General features: G+C 47.4%; 1 protein-coding gene across 1 annotated transcript in view; it reads right to left on the bottom strand.

The window, feature by feature from the left end:
- The window catches only part of LOC128837591 (transmembrane protease serine 11C-like), a 51,672-nt gene that overhangs the window by 5,738 nt on the left and 22,511 nt on the right, over nucleotides 1-23,423 (bottom strand). Inside the window, exons 4-9 of the mRNA XM_054028823.1 lie at nucleotides 22,946-23,013; nucleotides 21,324-21,487; nucleotides 16,446-16,484; nucleotides 2,358-2,535; nucleotides 1,646-1,911; nucleotides 356-498 (exon numbers count right to left, since the gene is read on the bottom strand). Coding sequence (XP_053884798.1) covers nucleotides 356-498; nucleotides 1,646-1,911; nucleotides 2,358-2,535; nucleotides 16,446-16,484; nucleotides 21,324-21,487; nucleotides 22,946-23,013 — 858 coding nt within the window. The remainder of the gene's footprint in view (nucleotides 1-355; nucleotides 499-1,645; nucleotides 1,912-2,357; nucleotides 2,536-16,445; nucleotides 16,485-21,323; nucleotides 21,488-22,945; nucleotides 23,014-23,423) is intronic.

The raw sequence follows: 23,423 nt of genomic DNA, 5'->3' as shown, positions 1-23,423 counted from the left end.
GGGGGGTGCCCCAGCTTGTCCCCTCTTGCGCACGTCCCCTGCCCCACCCCCTTATAGTCTCCTATTTCTTTCTTAGTGTCATCCACGGATTTTTACAATCTCCAAAAATAGCCATCTGCTATCATGGGTCTCTTTGGCACAGACATAACTAATCTGCTCTGAAGTTATGGATCGTAATAGACTACCCCTTCCCTCCCCAGTTCCCACTAGAGCTTGAGGCTGTGTAAATCAGAACCCTGAGCCGGACGCAGGTGTAGCCTGTTAAAATGTGTATGGTCAGAGACCACCAGGCACAGGGAAGTATCTGTCAGCAGTTCTCACGCTGATCAGTTCTTGGCATTGCGATTAGACCTACCTGGCAGGCATCTATTTTCCCCTCCAAGTATCCAGCACACACCATCCCAGGCTTGATGGCCCCATTGTACACTTCTGCTCTATTGCAAATGTCCGTGCCTATGATCTTCACTTCCCCTCGCTGAAGATTATTAATGCTTGGACCTAAAAGGGAAAGAGAGGATTTAGAATTTACAAGGCCTGGGAGGAGCAGGAGGAACCAGACCACCACAAACACTCAGCTTCCATTTCAGCACCTAAAGGAAGTGGCCAGATTGACACTATGGGAAGAGAACAGTTTATCCTCCTTCAGCCTCTCACTTGCTCCAAACCCAGCTGCCTTTCAGACTCCGTCCCCCCAAAGGGTGCCTTAATCCAAGTCCCCCATCCCATTCATTTTTCGACCTCACTCCTCTAACATAATGAGCACAGGGATTTCTGGTGCCGAGGTCCCAGTGTGCACTGTGGGAAGTTAATACGTCTGTGAGATCAGAAAGCCCCAATCAGAATATGGCTTTGGACAATCCATGATCACAGCGAGAGTCTAATATAGGTATAGGCTCCAATTCAACAATGCTCTTAAGCACATTTATCTTTAAGTCCCATTGGTGACTTAAAGTGAAGCATGTGCTCATGTGCTTTGCTACATTGGCACCTGAATTAGGACCAAATAGCAATTAGGTGAAGAGAACTTCTAGTGCAAGTTTAAAGGTTCTGGAAACTAGATTACACCAAGCTGATGCCAGATGTAAAAACAAAGGCAATGGTACAGAAAGGAAGCGGGTAACTGAATGCATGAACGAAATCTGCTTAGCCTTGGTAATGGCAGAAACAGCAACGAGTGACTTTTCTCATCCTGGCACTAGTGGCTTGCAGCTCTGCCATGTCCCAGACCACCAATGGAAAGCCAGAAAATGCCCAATACAATGAACAGAGCCAACCTGTATAGAACACGCAGACGCTCAGCCTGGTAATAGATTTGAAGGTCGGAAGGGACCGTTCTGATCACCTGGCCTGACCTCCTGTAAAACTTCACCCAGTGACTCGTGCAGTGGAAGGAATTATTCTTCGCTACTACATAAGCAAACCCAGCAGCTGCTGGGTCGAGCTGGGAAGTCTCATTTAGAAAGATAGCCAATCCCGATTTAGAACCTGTGTGTCAGAATGAATGTCCCACTTCCTTTGGTAAGCTGTGCCTATGACTAATTAGCCCCCAGACTAATCAGACAAGAAACTACGTTCAATTGCATAATGAACTGAAAATGAACTAAATATGTAACGTCATGGGAGGGCTCTTTGAGGAGACACTCACCTTGATTCTGTAAAGCGCCCCATCCCGTGACAAAGCAGGTAGTGTCATGTGGGAAGACGTAAAATTCTTCGGGGAGACAGACCATGCGTATGTCGCTGGTAAATTCCACGGGGGAGGAGAGCTGCACAACAGCGATGTCATAATCGTGGTTTGGACTGGTATTAGTGTATTTTTCATGAATGATTATGTTGCGGACAGATCTTCTGCTTTTCGGAGGTCTTAGAACAGTCCCAAAGCTAGCCGTCCACCTAAGGGGATTCAGCTGTCTGAAAGAGATAACAGATTAGATCACAGGCATGCACAGACAATTTTTCAAAGAGCTCAGCTCCCAGTTAGGCACCCAAATGCCGGGCTACATGTGTTGGGAAGCACAGAGCATGGCCAGAACATTGCTGTGCTCCAGCAATCCCCTGAGGGATGTGCCAGCTGGTATAAGTTAGAACAGCCCCAAGGTTGCTCTAACTTGCACTGGTGGCTGAACTGACACCCAGCAGCCCGAGGGTTGGGCGGAATTGAAAGGTCGAGTACAGCCATCTTTGACTTTCACCACCTCTCAGGTCTCTCCCCAAGTACAGCTCAGCCAAACTGGAGGATCAGAACCCAGATACATTTAGGGGTTCTGTTTTGGTTCCAAAGGTCACAGAATTCCAGGTTGGTGTCTGTACGGGCACACAGTCTTTTACAGCATCCTCTCCCCAAGCTGGGATCTTACCCTCTAAAGCAGTGAGCTGCAGTGACAAGCCACGTGTCACTGATCAGCGTTGCGCCACAGCGATGGATACCGTTCAGCTGAAGACTAGCTTGCCAAGGCCACTCGCCATCCTGGGCAGACACGCCTCCGGTTATTCTGTCCGTGTAGGAAGGTGATTTACTTCCTCGTATCCCACAACCTATCAAAGAAAGGACCGACTTAGCTGGACTGCTCCCCAGGAAAGAAAGAGAAGCTTTTGTTTGGTGTATGTTCCCAGCATGCTGAACACCAATGGCTGCTTGCATTTTGTTAGAACATGGCTGTCATCAAATGAACAGCATTCAGATAAACAGATGTGACACCACAGCTGCATTGATGTTCAAACACAGTCACACAAGGTGAGACTTCACACACACACACAAAATGAGGCACCCAGAAGACATGTATAGCCAAGTAGAATGATAACAAAAACCAGACAGTCTTAAAATAAGAATGAACCAAAATATATTATATTTATAATTATGCCATTTAAATAACCACCCCTTGTATCTAAACATATTAACCCTTCCATCTAGCTGCATAAAGAAAAACACAGTTATTATTATAAATAATGAGAAGATCTCTTAAAGAATAGTAAAAACATATTTAAATCATAACCCAGAAGTAAAACACAATTGCAGGTAGGACTAAGCTAAACTCCATCTATTATTGCCATTACCTGTAAAGTCAACATTTGTCTGGAGGATGTAATAAATATGGATTTTCGTAGAGATTAAAGTATATTTTGTACAACAGATTGTGTTGGGTCTAGAACTGAGCAAATAATCGATTTTTAGGTTTGGGGACTGAACTAAAATATCCACGTCGATGAGAAAGAAAACCAAATTTTGTTCAAAATTTTTCGTCAACTCAAAAGATGCGTTTGAATTGATAACAGACCTGAAATGTTTTGGTCGATTCAAAACTTTTTTTTTTATTATTTTTGTTTCAATTTAAGCAGCTTGGTGTTTTGTTTTGTTGCTGGTGGTGGTTTTGGTTTTTTTTGGGGGGGAAGGGGTCTGACAAAAGTGGGAATTTTCTGAAATATTTTTATGATTCCTATGCATGCCTCAGTTTCTCTCTGTACTTTGCATTGCTACCGAATGGCTACACAAGAGTGCTCTTGGGGCAAAGCAGGAGACAAAGTGTTGTGTCATGTAACAGTCTGGGGTGGAATGAGTGGGTCGGTAAAGGACTGGCTGAAACCGATCCATATCGATGGCGGGTCCGGAAAGATAACAGAAGCCCCAAGAACTGAGCAATTGACACTTATCCAAGGGCAGATACCTGGCAGGGGGAATGTGTGAACTCAGCATTGGCCTGCAGGAACTGGACCCTGGACAGAAAAGCGTCAGGGAGCTGAGATAAGGGTTGGCAGCTCTCACTCGGGACTGACAGAGAGAGATGGCAAGCCAGGAGGACTCCTTGGCAGCTTTGCTGGGCGGAAAGCTGGCTTGGCCAATACAGACTGTGTCTATTTCTCCGTGCTAACCTAAGGACTTCCCACTGCTGTGTTCCAGGTGACTAATAAATCCTACTCAGTTTTGAAAAGGCTGCCTGGGGTCACTGCAAATGTTTGCTGAAGTGCACTGGTCCCTGAAGAGCATGCAAGTCTCAGACCAGGTGTCTATCTCAGCTGGTCTTTTTTTTTTTTTTTTCTTCTTCGGTTTAACAGATTCACTTTTATTTATAAAAATGGTAAACTTGTACTAATTTTCTGCCTGACGAAATGATTCCTGAGTTTTAGATCACTGCCGAGGCCCAGCAGATAAAACTCTGAAAATTTAGTTACGAAATGTTTTTGCAAGTCAGGTTTATCAGTACTGTACGTTGTTCAGCAGCCTTCAGTCATCAATAAACATTAATCTTCCAGGTCCTTCACTCCCCATCCACTGCATGTATCTCTTCCATCAAGGGTCCATGGCCATCTTCTTCTTTAGCTCTTCCTCTTGTTGTTGCTTGTAGACCTCATAGTTCTCTCTTATCCATAGCTGCCGTTCCAGAAAAGTCTTTCTCTGATTATCTTCCAGACTGTCAAACTGAGTCTGCGACATTTTCATGTATCTGCGTATGATATACAGCTTCTCGTCCTCACCCTATTCTCGCCCTTTAATATTAAAACAATAAATCCACCAACAATACTGTCAGGACTGAGATCCCCACTTTGAACTTTAGGGTACAAATGTAGGGGCCTGCATAAAAACTTCTAAGCTTAATTACCAGCTTAGCTCTGGTTCGGCTGCCACCATTTTCAATGGATTCCCTCCCTGGGAAACCTTGAAAAACCTTCACCAAATCCCTGGTGAAAACAAATCCAACCCCTTGGATTTAAAACAAGGGGAAATTAACCATTCCCCTCCTTCCTCCCACCAACTCCTGGTGAATCAAGATCCAAAACCCCTTTGGATCTAAAACAAGGAAAAAATCAATCAGGTTCTTAAAAAGAAGGTTTTTAATTAAAGAAAAAGGTAAAAATCATCTCTGTAAAATCAGTATGGAAATCAACCTTACAGGGTAATCAAACTTAAAGAGCTCAGAGGACTCCCCTCTAGTCTCAGGTTCAAAGTACAGCAAACAAAGATAAACACTCTAGTAAAAGGTACATTTACAAGTTGAGAAAAACAAAGGAAAACTAACACGCCTTGCCTGGCTATTTACTTACAAGTTTGAAATAGGAGAGGCTTGTTTAGAAAGATGTGGAGAACCTGGATTGATGTCTGGTCCCTCTCAGTCCCGGAGAACGAACACACTCCCAAACAAAGAACACAAAACAAAAGCCTTCCCCCCCCAAGATTTGAAAGTATCTTGTCCCCTTATTGGTCCTTTAGGTCAGATGCCAGCCAGGTTACCTGAGCTTCTTAACCCTTTACAGGGAAAAGGATTTTGGAGTCTCTGGCCAGGAGGGATTTATAGTACTGTACACAGGACAGCTATTACCCTTCCCTTTATAGTTATGACACGCCCCCCAAATCACAGATAGTGTTGGATGTTCGGTTCCACACTGGCTGTGATTTCTTCCTGGAGTTCTAGGAGAAAACAGAGTTAATAAGACACATGTACCTTTAGACATACTACTGATTATATAAAAACTAACAATATGTTTCATTCCAAGAACAATTGTTAATCAGTTAACTCTGGGAAACTTTCCCGGGAGAGTGCATCAGCCACTTTGTTAGAAGCTCCCGAAATGTGTTGTATTTCAAAATCAAAATCTTGGAGAGCTAAACTCCACCGAAGAAGTTTTTTGTTATTTCCCTTGGCGGTATGAAGCCACTGTAGCGCAGCATGGTCTGTTTGTAGTTGGAAACGCCGTCCCCAAACATATGGGCGTAGCTTTTCCAGCGCATACACAATGGCATAGCATTCCTTTTCGCTGATTGACCAATGGCTTTCCCTCTCAGACAGTTTCTTACTGAGAAATACGACAGGATGGAATTCTTGATCCGGTCCTTCCTGCATTAAAACTGCTCCCACGCCTCGCTCGGACGCATCTGTGGTTACTTGGAACGGTTTGTCAAAGTCTGGGGCCCTTAGCACAGGGTCAGACATGAGTGTTGCCTTAAGCTGGTTAAAGGCCTTTTGACACTCATTAGTCCACTGAACTGCATTTGGCTGTTTCTTTCTGGTTAGGTCTGTCAGCGGGGCGGCGATTTGGCTGTAGTGGGGTACAAATCGCCTATAATATCCAGCCAAGCCTAAGAAGGATTGGACCTGTTTCTTAGACTTTGGAACCGGCCACTTTTGGATAGCATCCACTTTGGCCTGTATGGGATTTATAGTTCCTTGACCCACCTGGTGCCCCAGGTAAGTCACTCTGTTTTGGCCTATTTGACACTTTTTAGCCTTAACAGTTAGTCCTGCCTGCTGGATGCGCTCGAAAACTTTTTCCAGGTGCTCCATGTGCTCTGCCCATGAATCAGAAAAAATGGCCACATCATCGAGGTAGGCAACTGCAGATTCTCCCAATCCCGCTAGGAGACCATCTACAAGTCTTTGGAAGGTGGCGGGTGCATTTCGCAACCCGAAAGGGAGTACATTGAATTCATACACCCCTGCCTGGGTGACGAAGGCTGACCTTTCCTTAGCGGGTTCATCTAGTGGTACTTGCCAGTACCCCTTGGTTAAGTCTAAAGTAGAGATGAATTGGGCATGTCCCAATTTCTCCAATAGCTCATCTGTGCGTGGCATTGGATAGTTGTCAGGACGAGTTACAGCATTTAGCTTACGGTAGTCCACGCAAAAGCGTATTTCCCCATCTGGTTTGGGAACTAGAACCACTGGAGATGCCCATGCACTCTTAGAGGGGCGGATTATACCCATCTGTAGCATGTCCTGGATCTCCCTTTGTATAGCAGTTTTGGCATGAGGTGACTCCCGGTAGGGTGGGGTTCTAATAGGGTGAGCATTACCTGTGTCAATGGAGTGGTATGCCCGTTCGGTCCATCCTGGAGTGGCTGAGAAAATTGGTGCAAAGCTTGTGCACAGCTCCTTGATCTGCTGTCGCTGCAGACGTCCAAGGGTCATGGAGAGGTTCACCTCTTCCACGCCACCATCCTTTTTTCCTTCGTAGTAGACACCTTCAGGCCACTCCGCGTCATCCGTTTCCTGGGCGGTAAACTGGCAAACGTTTAATTCTCTGGAATAAAAGGGCTTAAGAGAATTAACATGGTATACCTTAGGCTTTATGTTGGAGGTGGGGGAGGCTATGAGATAGTTAACAGCTCCTAGGCGCTCCTGGACCGTGAATGGTCCTTCCCACGACGCTTCCATTTTATGGGCCTGGATTGCCTTTAAGACCATGACTTGGTCTCCTACTTTGAAGGACCGTTCTCTGGAATGTTTATCATACCAGGCCTTTTGCTCTTCCTGAGCATCCTTTAGGTTTTCTTTAGCAAGGGCCAAAGAATGTCGGAGGGTGTTTTGTAGGTTGCTTACAAAGTCTAGAATGTTTGTTCCTGGAGAAGGCGTAAACCCCTCCCATTGCTGCTTCACCAACTGTAATGGCCCCTTAACCTCACGGCCATACACAAGTTCAAATGGTGAAAACCCTAAACTGGGATGTGGTACAGTCCTGTAGGCAAAAAGCAACTGCTGCAACACGAGGTCCCAATCATTGGAGTGTTCATTTACAAATTTACGTATCATGGCCCCCAAAGTTCCATTAAACCTCTCCACCAGGCCATTGGTTTCATGGTGGTAAGGGGTGGCAACCAAGTGATTCACCCCATGAGCTTCCCACAGGTTTTCCATGGTTCCTGCCAGGAAGTTAGTTCCCGAATCTGTAAGGATGTCGGAGGGCCAACCTACCCTGGCAAAAATGTCTGTTAATGCCTGGCACACACTTTTAGCCCTGGTGTTGCTTCAGGGTACTGCTTCCGGCCATCGGGTAGCAAAATCCATGAAAGTCAGTACGTACTGCTTTCCTCTGGGTGTCTTCTTTGGGAAAGGACCCAGAATATCCACAGCTACGCGCTGAAATGGGACCTCAATTATGGGTAGTGGCTGGAGAGGGGCTTTAACCTGGTCTTGGGGTTTTCCCACTCGTTGGCACACCTCACAAGACCGGACATAATTAGCAACGTCCTTGCCCATTCCCTCCCAGTGGAAGGACTTCCCCAACCGGTCTTTGGTTCTGTTCACCCCAGAATGGCCACTGGGATGATCATGGGCTAAGCTCAAGAGCTTTACCCGATACTTAGTGGGAACTACCAACTGCCTTTGAGGATGCCAGTCTTCCTGGTGTCCACCAGAAAGAGTCTCCTTGTATAAAAGTCCTTGTTCTACAACAAACCGGGATCGGTTAGAAGAGCTGAGAGGCGGTGGGGTGCTCCGCGCCGCCGCCCAAGCTTTCTGAAGGCTGTCATCTGCTTCCTGCTCGACCTGGAACTGTTCCCTTGATGCTGGAGACATCAGTTCCTCCTTGGACTGTGGACTGGGGCTTGGTCCCTCTGGAAGCGATGCAGGTGCTGGGGCTGTTTCCATTGACTGTGAACCGCTGTCCGCTGGTGCACTATGTGGTATCTCAGGCTCTGGCTGAGCCTCTTGGGTAGGGTTATCTGCTGCTTCTGCCAGTTCAGGCTCGCTGGTGCCCTCTGGCGTTGGAGTTGTAGACGGGTTTGCAAGCGCTGGACTCAGGGCTGGCAATGGTTCTGGTGCTGGTTGCGTTGCCAGTTCCGGTTCTGGGACTGGCTGTGGCTGGGTCTCTGGGATTGGATCCACTACGGCTGCTGCAGTCGTTGGCAGGGGATCCAGTTCCACCACCTTTGTCTGGGTCTCCGGTAACACAGACGGGGCCCTGGTGGACGGCTCAGGAACAGGGATGGGGGTGAAAGCTTGCTTAGCCTGACTGCGGGTGACTATTCCCACCCTCTTGGCTAGCTTCACATGGTTGGCCAAGTCTTCCCCCAGCAGCATGGGAATGGGATAATTGTCATAGACTGCAAAAGTCCACATTCCTGACCAACCCTTGTACTGGACATGCAACGTGGCTGTAGGCAAGGTTACAGATTGTGACACGAAGGGTTGAATTGTCACTGTAGCCTCTGGGTTGATGAGTTTGGGGTCCACTAGGGATTGGTGGATAGTTGACACTTGAGCCCCAGTGTCCCTCCAAGCGGTAACCTTCTTTCCGCCCACTCTCAAGGTTTCCCTTCGCTCCGAGGGTATGAGAGAGGCATCTGGGTTTGGGGATCTTTGGTGTGATTGGGGTGTAATGAACTGTAATCGGTTGGGGTTCTTGGGGCAGTGAGCCTTTATATGTCCCAGTTCATTACATTTAAAACATCGCCCTGCTAAGGTATCACTGGGACGAGGTTGGTTGGTGGAGACTGGTGTGGTGGGGTGAGAAGGCGTCTGGGGTTTCCCTTGGGATGTGGGTGGGGCCTTGGGTTGTCCCCGGTGGTAAGGTTTTGTTTCGGCTTGCCCCTTCTGATATTCGCTCCAACTGCTACTAGTTTTTTCTTTTCTGCCACCTCCACCCATTGGGCTCCAATCTCCCCCGCCTCAGTTACAGTTTTGGGCTTCCTATCTTGGATGTACCTTTCTATTTCCTCAGGAACACCCTCTAAAAACTGCTCCATTTTTACTAGGGAAAGCAGATCTTCCAGAGATTTAACATTTGCTCCTGATACCCAGGCATCACAATTTTTGTCAATGTGGTAGGCATGACGGGTAAATGACACATCCGGTTTCCACTTTAGGGCTCTGAACTGCCGACGGGCATGCTCGGGTGTTAGCCCCATTCTGAGTCTGGCCTTGTTTTTAAAAAGTTCATAACTGTTCATGTGTTCCTTAGGCATTTCAGCCGCCACCTCTGCTAAGGGTCCACTGAGCTGCGGCCTCAGCTCTACCATGTACTGGTCTGCAGTGATGCTGTATCCAAGGCAGGCCCTTTCAAAATTTTCTAAGAAGGCCTCAGTATCATCGCCTGCCTTGTAGATGGGGAATTTTCTGGGATGGGAAGTGGTACCTGGAGGGGGGTTGTTAGCATTGGCTGGTGCATCCTGCTTAGCCTTTGCTACTTCCAGTTCATGCTTCCTTTCTTTTTCTCTCTCCTCCATCTCTTTTTCTTTCAGCTCCATAGTTCTCTTGTGAGCCTCCTCTTTGGCTTTTTCCAGCTCCATCTCTCTTTCATGGGCCTCCTTTTTGGCTTTCTCCTCTCTGTCTCTCAGCTCTGTCTCTCTCTTGTGGGCCTCCTCTTTGGCTTTTTCTTCTTTGGTAGTCATTTTCCTGTTTTCTTGTGCTGGGTCACCCCCTTTGCAGTTGACAAACTGGGAAGCTCTCAGCTCTGGCTGCTGCAGAGTTAACAGTAACTTTCTAACTAGCTACTCCCGAGGATGTAAAAAGAAAAAAAAACAATTCAGCTTGTAAATACCTTTTACCAGTCATTTGCTAATTGAACCCTTCTCTTAACAAAGGACCTGTAAAAAAAACTTAACACCTCTGCCTTCAGGCAAGGAGAGATAAGATATGCATCTATCTACTTCCAGCTCGGCTTTCCAAGCAGCTAGAAGGAAAAAAAAATCTCACTGGCTTTTGGGTTTAAAATGATCCCACCGCTATTCACCATGTCAGGACTGAGATCCCCACTTTGAACTTTAAAAGCACTGAGCTATCCCTCCCCCCTTTAAGGTACATTTACAAGTTGAGAAAAACAAAGGAAAACTAACACGCCTTGCCTGGCTATTTACTTACAAGTTTGAAATAGGAGAGGCTTGTTTAGAAAGATGTGGAGAACCTGGATTGATGTCTGGTCCCTCTCAGTCCCGGAGAACGAACACACTCCCAAACAAAGAACACAAAACAAAAGCCTTCCCCCCCCAAGATTTGAAAGTATCTTGTCCCCTTATTGGTCCTTTAGGTCAGATGCCAGCCAGGTTACCTGAGCTTCTTAACCCTTTACAGGGAAAAGGATTTTGGAGTCTCTGGCCAGGAGGGATTTATAGTACTGTACACAGGACAGCTATTACCCTTCCCTTCAACCCATATACTTGCATAAGTAAAGAGGAGCTAAGAGGCTTTCTTGCTAGGCAGAGTTCTCAGTGTGAGGCAGAGGGGTGGAGCCCAGAGTTCAGTCTTTGAGGTGTTGAGGCCATGTGGCCAACCCATGTGGGTCTGGCACACGGACAGGTTTCCTCCAAAGGGCTATTTAAAAGCTAGGCCACAGCACAGATCCTGTGCACAGGAGTTCACCCTCTTTGAATATTTTCTTAATTGCCCAAATTTGAATTTGAAATGCCATTTCAAGATGAAAAGTCCGAACAAAACAACATTCTGAAATGAAACATTGCTTTGAATTTTTTCCATTGTTTTCTCAGCCACAACTATTTGTTGACCCAAATTCACAAATAATTTGGGAGCCCAGGAAGAAAAAAAAAAAAAAGGCATTTTTTGATCAAAAAAATCTATCAGTCAAAAAACTTTTGCCCAGCTCTGGTCAGGTCACGTTTAGCTTAAAATTCAGGTGTGATAAGAGCACGCCTTTGTAAAATGAACAGGAATGTTTCCATTATGGTTTTTTAAATGGAAATAGTTTAATAAGAGTTCTTTTGCAGTGTCTGCAACCTCAATACTGCAGGGTTGTGCTAGTGCAGGATAGCCAGATGGTGGAATTGACTAGAACCCAATTCTTAAAAAAAGGAGTGAAACTGACTAGTCTGTCTTCATTGCCTAAGCTTAGCAAAATGCAAAAAGCAACGTAAATTAGATGCTTAATATTCTTTGGGTTTAAAACCTATCGGGAGTCCTGAATAACTGATGTAAAGATTACATCGAAGTGCCTGACTAGGCCTTCTGTCGTACTGGCTAACTCTGCGCGTGTTTCACTAGTGAACTCTATGCCAACTGCAGAGTCACATACTGCTCAACGGGAATGAAGTCAGGCCCCAGAATAAGCCATTGCTCACAGGCATTGTCCCTTTAAACTTCTGCCTGTACTGAGGCAACAGAAGGCTCTTACACCATATTGTGTAGCCAGAGGCAACCCTAGGCAGAGACACTTTCCACTACCTCAGCAACAGTCTCAGTACAGTAGGAGGATGGTGCCACAGCTCCATCAGCCAGTGGTTCAGACCTGAACTCCCCCCCCCCCCCATCTCCAAGTACCACAATAGGTCTGCCTTGCCGAGAGGCACCGGGGTCCAAAGAATGGGGCACTGAACTAGACAAGCATTCAGGTGACCTGGGTTCTAGTCCCATCTCTGCCACTTATCTATTGTATGACCTAAGTCACTTTACCTGTTTCCTCTCTCTCCTTGTGGCAATCATAAGCTCTTTGGGACAAAGACCTGTCTCTTACTCTGTGCTTGTACAGCACCCCACACAATGGGGCCCTGATCTCAGCTAGAGCCTTTAGCCACTGCTGCAATACACACAACAACAGGGGTCTGGGTGATCCCCAAATAAAAGCTATGACCTCAGCCTTGTCTCTGTGACCTGTGTAAAGGCCTGGGAGATGGTCATTGGCTTTCTCTTCCTCCCCAGTGAAGCTATATTTGGTCCCTGGGAGATGGTCATTGGCTTTCTCTTCCTCCCCAGTGAAGCTATATTTGGTCCCACATCCTCAATGTCTAAGTATCCCCCCTGAACATCATCTTCCACATGGTCCCCCAGACCTCAGTCAGGTACGGTATGCTGCGGTCAATGCCCGGGGCGGAGCACTGACATAGCCAGAGCACGCATCAACACCGGTTATGGAAAAGCTGCCAGCCCAGGCTGAACTGGGGCGGCTGGGGCCGAGGTTGGTCACTCTGTCCTCGGAGTCACAGCACAAGGCTTGACTGAGCGTCTACACGGCACTAGCATCAGGACGATGCATTGTCAGTCCAGGGTGAGCACAAAGACCAGAGAGCTTTGGCTGAAAGAAGGCATGGAAGCCTACCACTATCCCCTGCTGTCGCTGGGGGGTACCCGTCGACCACTGTGAGCAGGAATGGGTCTGGCGCAATCGGAGGCTTCAGTCAGTTGCTTCTGGAGGCTGGTGAGAAGTGGGATGCTCAGCGCTTTGCTGGCAGTAATTACACAACCAGGGAGGAGCTGTGTCAAGCACCAACAGGGTATGCATGGCAGCAAGCAAGACTTCAAAGCCTTGGGCCCAATGCATAAGATCTAGCTGACACCTTGGGATGTGCCAGCGTGAGCAGCGTAGAGCCAGCAAGCAGTGTATATACAGACACTCATGGCTGGATCGGTAGAAGTGCTCAGTACCCGGCAGCTCTCATTGGGAGTAGAGCTCTTCTCAGCATCCACCTGGGACTCAGAACTGTGGGCAACTCCTCCTACAGGGAGGAGACCAGCAGGGACTCCAGGCTCTCCCTCCATCCATGATGACATTTGTGAACAAATCTCAGAGCTGTCTGGTCCTTTTGGAGGCAGCTGTATCTGCTCAGGAGAGGTGCAGTCCAGTCTGCATTTGGAACTAGAGCTGGCCGGGGATTTTTCAGTGAAACTTCTTTTCCTTTGGAAAATCCGGATTTGTCAAAACCAGAACGTTCATCGGGATGTTGTCTCAGGTCCAGGATGGAATTTCTATGGGTGAGTGTGAGACATGAACCCCATCACCACCCCAGAATAGCCAGAGGCGTGGTGTTTGGAGCCAGGAATGGCAGAAGCTCCCTAAAAGTGTATATGTGGGGGCACTGGCATCCAAACTGTGGCCCTGCCCTCTCCTTCCCCGAGGCCCCGCGCCCACACTGCCCCTTCCCCCAAGGCTCTGCCCCCATGCTGCCCCAGCCCGCACTCACTCCTCTCTGCCTCCTCCCACCCATTGCTCACCCTTACGACCGGTAAAAAATGGGAGGACTATGTCCTCTCACTTTTAAAAGTGATGGGGCCATGGCCCCCTGGCCGCCCCACTCTGGCGCCCCTGGTTAGGGCAGTCAGCTGGGATGTGGGTGACTCATGTTCTAGCCTGTGCTCTGCCAGATATAGATCAGGGTCTTGAACCCACATCCCAAGTGAGTGCCTGGACCACCAGGCTGTGGGCTCTCCTGGGGGGCTGCCCCTCTCCTTTGTTTCTGAAAAGGTTCAAGAGGCCTTGGTTTCATCCCAATGCAGAACAGGAAACCCCACACCATTTTCATGGGATGGGAAAACCGTTTCTCACTCAGCTCTACATGGAACAGCTCTCAAAGTCAGAATATAAAACCTGTCCATGCCGCACAGAGCCATACACAGCCGGGCGGACGCCAAGACTCCAAGGATACAGCAGCGAGGGGCTGAACATTCTCAGTACCTCTGGGGTGCTGCTGTCAGTCTTAGTCAGCACTAGCATGCAAGTCCCAAGGGCTGGGAATGCCCATTTGGTGGACTGACACAGCTGGTGCCTATTGTCAAACCACTAAACAAGTTGTTGTGGGGAGCAAGGTGGACGTGCATCTACTGCAGCCAGTTGTAGCTACTCAGTGGAGCTCCTTCACGACCAGAGTTGGAGGGGAACCAGCAGCTGGAGCAATAGGGGACTCCTCCATTCCACCTCCTTCCAGCAGTGGCAGGATAGCCACCTTGAAAGCTCTCGCCTTGGTCACACACAGCAGCACAGTAGGGCAGTGAGATAGCCGGGGAGAGGCATGTTCTCCAAAGGCTAACCTCTGCAAAAGAGAGATCCCTGTCGGCAGGCAGGTAGGTCCATGCCTCTCAGGTATGACTGTGGGTGTCATTTCTGCAACTCAGTGTTCATGGTGGCACCTCACCAGCAGGTGGCCTACGCCTCCACATATTTGTACGAGCAAAACGAAAATACCTTCCCCCCCCAACAAACAAGTTGAGTGGCAGGCTTCCAGCACAGAGGAACGTTTCCCCAGGCAGCAGCAGGGAGGAGGGATGAATCAAGCAATCAAAGCAGCAGAGTGAGGGACTCTCCCACCTGTCAGTGGGATGGGTGGGGAGTTACAACCCATCACAGCTCGTACATACCATATCTGTTAGCTAGCTTAAGGACAGCTCAGGACCAGGACCTGCATCCCAGCACGTACATGAGACACGGTGCTGCGAATGGGATCTGTCTGCAGGCACTGTGTCCTGAAAACCTGTAGGACAGGTACGTCCATTCCTTTCCATTACTGCAGAGTCCCTGCGCTAGTAACAATGCACAATGGAGAATAAAAACTGGTATAAAACTGCAAAAAAGTGACACAGTCAAGTCCATGAATCGTGAACAGCTGGGAACTACTTCAACCATAGTTACTGAAATTGCAACATCCCACCTAACTACTGTGTCATTTCCAAATAGCTGCACCAATAGTCTAACTATAATGCTGAGTAATAATATGGCAAAAAGACAATCAAGCCCAAAGACTATGGGCTTGATGAAAAGTCAGTGGAAGTCTTTCCGTTGACTTCAGTGAGTTTTAGACCAGGCCCTGCTCATGCAATGTACATTGCCTACTAGGGATTCCTGCAAATAAATCTTTCACTTCTTGAGTCACCAGGTACAAATAATATCAATTACATCTGTCACCAGAAGAAAATCAATCTCCCTGTCCCTCATGTGATTATTAATGGCTAGAATGTGCTTGGATCCTGTTTTTAAACACTACAGACCTAGGGCTGGGAGGCACTGAAAATATATGCTAGGGAATAATTTTGGCTTCTGTTTAGAGGGGCCAGCAGAGATCAGGGCCCCATTGTGCTAGGCCCTATACAAACACAGATAGAGTTCCCGCCTCACAGACCTTAGGGTCTAAATCGACAAGGTAGACACCGACTGGGAGACAAGCGGTATTATTATTATTAGACACTTTCTGCAGGAAATCGAGGTCCAGAGAGATTAAGGAAAAGACCTACAGACTTACTCTCACACTTAACGTTAAGCATGGGGTCGGCCCGTTGAGTGGATGCTGGGGAAGCCCTACAGTCAGCAGTTGGGCCATCTCTCCAGCACCCTCTCTAAGGCCCAGGAGAAGAGGAAAGGAGCTAACCAGTACTCTGGCAGGAAGGCCACCCCCTAGCACTTCTGAACGACCAGGAGAAAGAGCAACAGGGGCAGCTGGGAGGAGCAGCAAGGACTGAGAAGGCTTCCTGACTCTTCCACGTGTCCAAGGGGCAAGAAGCAGGACACTTGCTCTCTTTCATCAGCACTAAAGTCACCTCCCCACCTCTTAGAGAGACCTCTCTGGAGCCCACGGCCACCAGGAGCTGCAAGCTAGTCACCAGCGGGGGGGAGGAAGCTTGTCCCTACTTCTTCCTAAACAACACACGTCACCTCCGTTTCAGCCACAGGGGATACGTCCCCATGTAGACCATGCCTAGGTACGTCTATGGCCCCCACATCATCCCACTGTCCAAGCACCTAGTCCTAGGAGCCCTGCAGCGCCAACCCAGCTACAAGAAAGTGAGCGGATTTCTCATCTGCTTCATGCACCCTCAACAGAATTGTTACCTGCATTTCAGCTGCGTAATCCCCTTTCTGCGTGCCAGGCTGACCTGCAGATTTTATAGCACGGTCAGTCAGAAGAATCACCTTTCTGCTTGTAGACTGAGCGCACCTCATGTAGAAGTCACTGAAACCCAGAAAGCATGGAACCCCACAATGGCATGTCCCCCAAGGACCATTAATAAACTGCTTGTACTTACAGTTGTTGAAAAGGTTTTCTCCATTTTCCTTCTTCATCCCTGAAATGAAACACACAGCAGACAGTCAGAACAGCTCACACTTCCTGTCTCAGTTGGTCAGGGTGGATTTCCTTAACGTCCTTGTGGGACATACGTGATGATTGTTTTGGGGTGGTGCCGGGAGTATTGTAAGAGGAGACAGATGAGCATGCCTTACTATTTGGGGCGATTTCGCAGTTAGTAAGTCTATCTGGGACTCGATTGGGCTACTGTGGGGTCCCCCAAGTACGAGCCCTCAGAGAGTCACTTGGCTTCAAGACCGGTCTTGGATGGCGTGTCTGTAAGTGCTGGTCTAAAGTAACCCTGTAAATGCAACCAACTGCTAACATGCTGTGAGGATGTGCATGGTATAAAACCCTAAATGGATTAGTTTAGACAAGATAAGGCTGGAAGTCACGGCCATCACCATTTGCTGGATCCAAGTTGTAATCAGCTACTGTTCTTCCATACAGAAAGTTTACATGACAATCTAATGAACGGACACCCCTATTTGCTCTCCCTCATAATACTAGAGCAACAGGGCAATCAATTACATTACAGGTGGCAAATTTAAAACTGATACAAGGGTTCCCCCACCACACACACACACACACACACACACAAATAATGCATAATTAATCTATGGACCTCATTGCCACATGATACCACTGAATCCAGGAGTTTAGCAGGATTCCTAAGGGGGTTAGAGCCATTTATATGGATAACGAGAACATGCACAGGGTTTATTAGATAGGAAAGATATATAACGGACATAATCTCCTCTGATTCAAGGGATTAACTAACCACTAACTGCCTGGCATAAGGGGAAATTTCCCAAAAAGGCAGATTATTCCATATTGCTCTGTTACAGTCATTCTTCCTCTAGAGCACCTGGTATTAGACACTGTTGGAAATACGATACTGGGCTAGATGGACCCCTGACCTGATCCAATGCAGCAATTCCTGTGTTCCTACAAGTTACACAATATGGCTAGCGTAATTATCCTGACATCGTTGCTTATGTTGAGGCCAGGCTAACCGAGAAAAGCAACTGAAAGATAGCCACTGTACTTCACCGCTATAAAGCTGATCAGATTATGTCTCAGAGCTCCAATTTAAAAAGTAACCATTGCCTGTAATTGGATCATTAAAAAACTATCTGGTTGCATGCAATGTATCAGCACAATTAGTTATTTAAGCACCTTTGCCAACACCTCACCTGCTCAGTATAAAAGGAGCATAATTCTCACTGTAAGCAATCAAACGCCCATATGGGAGCGTTACTGTCCAGGGAGATGGAGAACTACACTCCAACTCATTGGGGGGCAAATCTCACATGCTGGTGAAAGGCACCAGCTTCTCTGCTCCACATGCAAAAGCTTCTTCTGTTCCAAGGAGGGCCATGATGAAACCATGTTAACTGGGTCCGACTCCATTCCTTGGAGACATTCCATCCATCACAACAGAACGGCGGCTGGCTGTCATCTCGACCTGGGAAGACCCCAGATTCAGCAAACATGGAGTCTGACCCAGTGCTCCTGCACTGTCATGGTTACTCCTGATGCTTCCACATACCCATATGGCCTGTACCTATCTACAAGGGATAGTCTAAAATAGTGTGGTGATGAAGTGGGGTAGGTGTCTCCAGCCCATTAGGGATTCAAGTGTTCTTCTAAAACCCTGGATTCCTGTTCCCGGGAGACATGCTTAGATGTGTAGTGCATTATCACAGGATGGAGGGATTGGGTGGCTCCTGCATGGGGCTGGGAGTACATGGAATGGCAGCACTTCATGACGGCACAGGTATTTACCTCTTCTTTCCACCCAAGTATTCACCCTGAACAGGGGGCGGTTCCTTCCCCAAAGGAAGAGAGAATAAATAAAGTTCAACCCGAGTCACACGCCAAGACAAGAGCCTAATGTATTGCATGGAAGTGCCTCAGTCTACAGCAGTGGTTCCCAAACTGGGGTTCGTGAACCCCTGGGGGTTTGCGAAATGTTACAGGGGTTCTCGGGAAAAAATTCTCTAATGGTGGACAGAGCCGTCCCTAGGGATCCTGGGCAGCCCGGGGCCAGCAGCCCGGAGCCCCTGGACTTCCAAGAGCTAGGCAGATCATAGCAAGCATATCTATCACATTGAGGAGATTTAAACTTCAAGACTCCTTATAAGAAATGGAAAGGGAGGTGGATATTTTTTGCTATTTTTATAATTAAATAGGCAGCTAGTATTGTTTTTAAAATGATTATGAACAATTTTAAGCTTTGTTGTAATGTGCATTGTTTGTCTGGACTGCTCAAGACCTGAATGCTTGTGTAGGAGGAACTCTTTGAGTTGGCTTCTTAAATACCTTCCTGCTGTTTCACATCTGATACGCCTTGATGAAACATAGGCGCCTTGGCTTATAACAGGCTTCTTCAAAGTGATACAAGCTACGAAAGTGAGATCTTGGAAGAGTGTTGCCGTTTTCATAATGTAATAAAAATACTGTAATGATAACTAATAATTAATAGTATGTAATGAGCATGTCATAAAAACAAATTTTATATTTCCAAGATCACGGCTTTTATAATTTATACTCAGATAAAGGAGAATATCCCTGGAAATATTCATTTTTAGGAGGGGGTTCGCAAGACTTGACATTTTAGTGAAAGGGGTTCATGGGTTGTTAAAGTTTGGGAACCACTGGTCTACAGCAACACAAGAGAGGGAGCAAGAAGAGTGGGAAACAGAGATCCTTAAAGTGACAGATCTGTAACATTTGATCTGTCAAAATTATAACCCCATTACTTCTAAAACCAATGGAAAAACTTGTTGTACAATATATATCTGCCTTAAGAATATATCCTGCAAAGTATTTAAAAAACACTTCTCCGATTAATCCTATTTTACAGTTTTTCCCTAAAATAACGGAATCCCCTTAGAGAGTACAAAATGACTGCACCAGGCTGATGCGCAGAATGGTTCAACTGCATCATTTGCTGCCGTCTAATGCTAAGCGCTGAATCCGACGTCCACTGGGGAATATTACCGTCTCTTGAGAGCAAGAACTAGGCTACAAAACTCATTGAGTAGGGGACTGTTAATAAAGCAGGCGGGGAATTTTTTTATGAAATATTTATAGACGAAAAATGCCAGTTGGTCAAAAACAAAACTTTGTGGAACAGGGGCAGTTCTGGCGATTCTCCCAACGTGAACATTTTTTGAAAAAAGTTTCAAAATTGTCCAAAGGTTTGTTTCAACATTTTCTAAAATGAAAAAATTCTGGTTTTCAGGTTCAGAATAAGTGTTTCCAAAAGTAAACTAATTAGACTAAAAGAAAGGGGAGGGCGGGAGCTCAAAACTGAAACCAAATATTTCAACTGACCCAAATCCAACCCTTTTCGTTTGTTTGCAAAAATCTGAGATTGATTCTTCATCCTGATTCAAGATAGGAAAATGTTTTGAACTCTCAAAAATATTCATGAGATGAGAAAAGTTTCTTGCCCAGTTCTGTCGTACGATAACAGTGAGGACAGAAAAACAGGGGTCCTTTTGTGGAATGCTGCCAGTTTTGCATATTTTTAATAGTGTGACGGCTTTATATTTGGGCACCTGACCACAGAGTGGAGAAGTGACCTTTTATTCATTTGTGTCCACACCAAAATTCATTTTTCTCTGTGGCAGGCTGGGAAGGGAGAAGACGGAAGGACACAAAAGCCATCTTCATTCAATATGGAGTTGGATTCTGGGGCTAACTGTGGGGAGAAACAAGTCCAGAAGGGAGGCTGCAAAGCAGGAGACATAAGGTGAACCAACAGGAACGCACTTTGCACCATTGGTTTAGAAAATTTGAAAGCAGAAGCAAAATGCTCTGAAAACAAAGGAACCTGGAGACAGAGCTTTTGCTGGTGGAAATCAGTTGTGACAAAGTTCCTCCTCGATCTTTGTGGGTCCTGCGCTTATCGGCGGATTTTCTTTCCTCAGAGATTCACCATGTGGGTTGGGGAACAGTCCAGAGACCTTCTCCTCTGGAAGAACCCACAGTCCAGGTCAATTGGGGGGAACCCAGGCCCACCCTCTACTCCAGGTTCCAGCCTAGGGCCCTGTGGACTGCAGCTGTCTATAGTGCCTCCTGTAACAGCTGCATGACAGCTACAACTCCCTGGGCTACTTCCCCATGGCCTCCTCCAAACACCTTCCTTATTCTCACCACAGGACCTTCCTCCTGGTGTCTGATAACGCTTGTGCTCCTCAGTCCTCCAGCAGCATACCCTCTCACTCTCAGCTCCTTGCTCCCAGCTCCTCACACTCACACCACAAACTGAAGTGAGCTCCTTTTTAAAAGCCAGGTGCCCTGATTAGCCTGCCTTAATTGATTCTAGCAGCTTCTTCTTAATTGGCTCCCGGTGTCCTAATTAGCCTGCCTGCCTTAACTGGTTCTAGCAGGTTTCTGATTACTCTAGTGCAGCCCCTGCTCTGGTCACTCAGGGAACAGAAAACTACTCATCCAGTGACCAGTATATTTGCCCTCCACCAGACTCCTGTACCCCACTGGTCTGGGTCTGTCACATAGTGTAGACCAACTTACTTCAACGGGCTCACACTGATTTATGTCTGCTCAGAATCTGGCCCACTGACTTCAGTGGCACTAGGTAAATTTGCATCAGCTGGGGATCTGGCCCACGTTTGTATCCTTGTTCTAGCTTTATAGTACCCTTCCAAGGTGTCAACTGATGAGGGTGGCAGGGCTGTTTTGGGAAGAGGGAAGAAGGAAACAGCAGGGACTCACTTCAGCGCTATAAAACAAATCACATTGCACAGAGGAAAGGGAGGCCTGAGCAGCAAAATCAAGGAGAAAAGGGAAAGCTCAAGAAACTTGCCTGAGAATTTAAAAGTTGAGGGGTCAATTTCCAAGTGCCCTGTGTTTGTCTGCAACCGCCTAAGCAAAATGCTCTTGATTCTTTCTGAGAGAGCCGCTCTGTTATCGTTTGAGGCGAATTCAAACATCAGCACAAGCTCTACCACCACTCCGCTGGCATCTGGGCTGCAAACCAACATGACATTAAAGACAGAGGTGAGTGAGCGTGTTTGCTACTTGTCCTCTCTTTCTACATGGCTTTAGTTTTCATTAGGTCCTCTGGGCCTTACCTGGGGACTGATACACAATAGAAGACAGGGGATGGGAAGGATCTAAGCAGCTAGCAGGGGATTTTGACAGAGCTCATCCTGTCAGAGTGATCGGGCAGGTCAGTGGGAATCTCGCCGAGAGCAAAGGAAAAGCCGAGGGCAAAGGATGATGTTAAGGAGAGCAACGTCCCAACTCCAGCCTGACGATGCTGGTGAGGGTGAGCTCAGTGCACGACCATGTGGATCATGGTCACAAGAGGACATATGGCCATTGGAACCATGGGTATGAAGCTCTTCTGGTTACTGCGACAACAGCTCTCATTTAGCCACCTGAATTAAGTGTGTTGAAGGATGGAGCGTCCACCACCTCCCTTGCAGCCTAAATTCACCCTTTCCTAATTTCACCCGCTGCTCCACCGCACTCAGTGGTTCCTCTCCTTCTTTATGATCGTGCCCTGGATATGGTCCCAGCCTTTCATCGCCACTGAGTGAAGGGGCAACCAGCCTTCTTGTTGTTTCCATGTATTTAACTATTTCCTTCTCTCCTTGAAAGCCAATCCGCCTCCAGCAACTTTACCACTTCTCTAGCTCAGCACCGAACCCCCTCTCAATTGTTAGTATCTTTCTGGTAATGAAGCGCCTGGACTGGGACACGCTATTCCCCCGGCATTCACACCAGCGCCGCATAGTGTAGTCTGTGCTACAGAGCAGCCGTAGTCTGCAGCCTGCCTATCCCATGATGCTGCCTCTGGGTAGGTTATTCAAACCTGCATGGGCTTTTCTTATTTTTGCACTGCTCTATCACACTGCATGCACCACTCCACTTATGAGCATCTGGTATAAGGTTCACTGAGTCCACTCCGGGGACATGGAGATGAGAAACATCCTGTTACTCTGGGCCACTTTGCAGAGCAATCTGGAGACCTTGAACTGGGTCAGGTCCCACTAGAGCTCTCTGCTCCTCTTGGGTCAAGCGGATACCTTAAGTTCTCAATCTTGGCTTCTTGGGGGGTCAATGACCACAAAGACACTGTTGTGGGAAAGACAGAGGCACTGAGCCTTCCTCTGACTCCCCCTGCCCTGCACCCTGTGCAGACACTTATACCAACTCAGCATGGCAGCATTTTGCACAGGTGTAAGTGACTGCAGAACGGGCAAGGGGCAGCCATACCCCCAGCAACTGCAAGCCCTGCAGGTGGAATGGCCTCCGGGCCAGCATCTTGATTCTGAAAAGTCCTGGTTGATGGCGACAGCATGCGTTCCCCCTGCCCTCATGCTGCCTGGCCGCCCCAGACTGGAAGAAAGGTTCATCCTAGCTAACCTCAAGCAGGAAACAGACCTGCTAAGGAAGAAAGCGGCATTTCGTTTTACATACCTCAGCTTGACGACATGGGACCTGATGTACTTCTTATTCAAAATGGAGGCTCGAAATGTATTGGTCACCTGTTCAAAGGATAGAAAATGTTTGTGAAACAACAGAATCGGGTGTAACAGCAGCACACTTTCAGCTAAGGCATTCTGTTCGGAGAGCATCCAGAATACATGACTACAGTGGTCAGGCTCCTAACTCTATCAAAGCCCATAGATGAATGTCCTTCATCCAACCCAGGTCTTGATTTCAAAGAACCATCCAACTGGCATGGCGCAGTCACGGCCCATTCATAGGGTTGAAGCCGTTCACTGTACTCAGTTTGACCTTGTACTAACACATCACAGAGTACAAGGGAGAGCGAATGCATTGCTCCCATCAATCAGGGTCCCCCGCCCAAGTGTGTTAGTGAGTTAGGGGACAGCTGCCCTGAGCTATGAATTATGGGATTTCTGCTCAACAGGAGAGCTTCCACTTGTTGCTT

This window comes from Malaclemys terrapin, chromosome 5 (assembly GCF_027887155.1).
Source record: "Malaclemys terrapin pileata isolate rMalTer1 chromosome 5, rMalTer1.hap1, whole genome shotgun sequence".
In the NCBI taxonomy this organism is placed as follows: Eukaryota; Metazoa; Chordata; order Testudines; family Emydidae; genus Malaclemys; species Malaclemys terrapin.
Note: the sequence above shows the minus strand (reverse complement) of the source record. Positions and strands in the feature narration are given on the sequence as shown.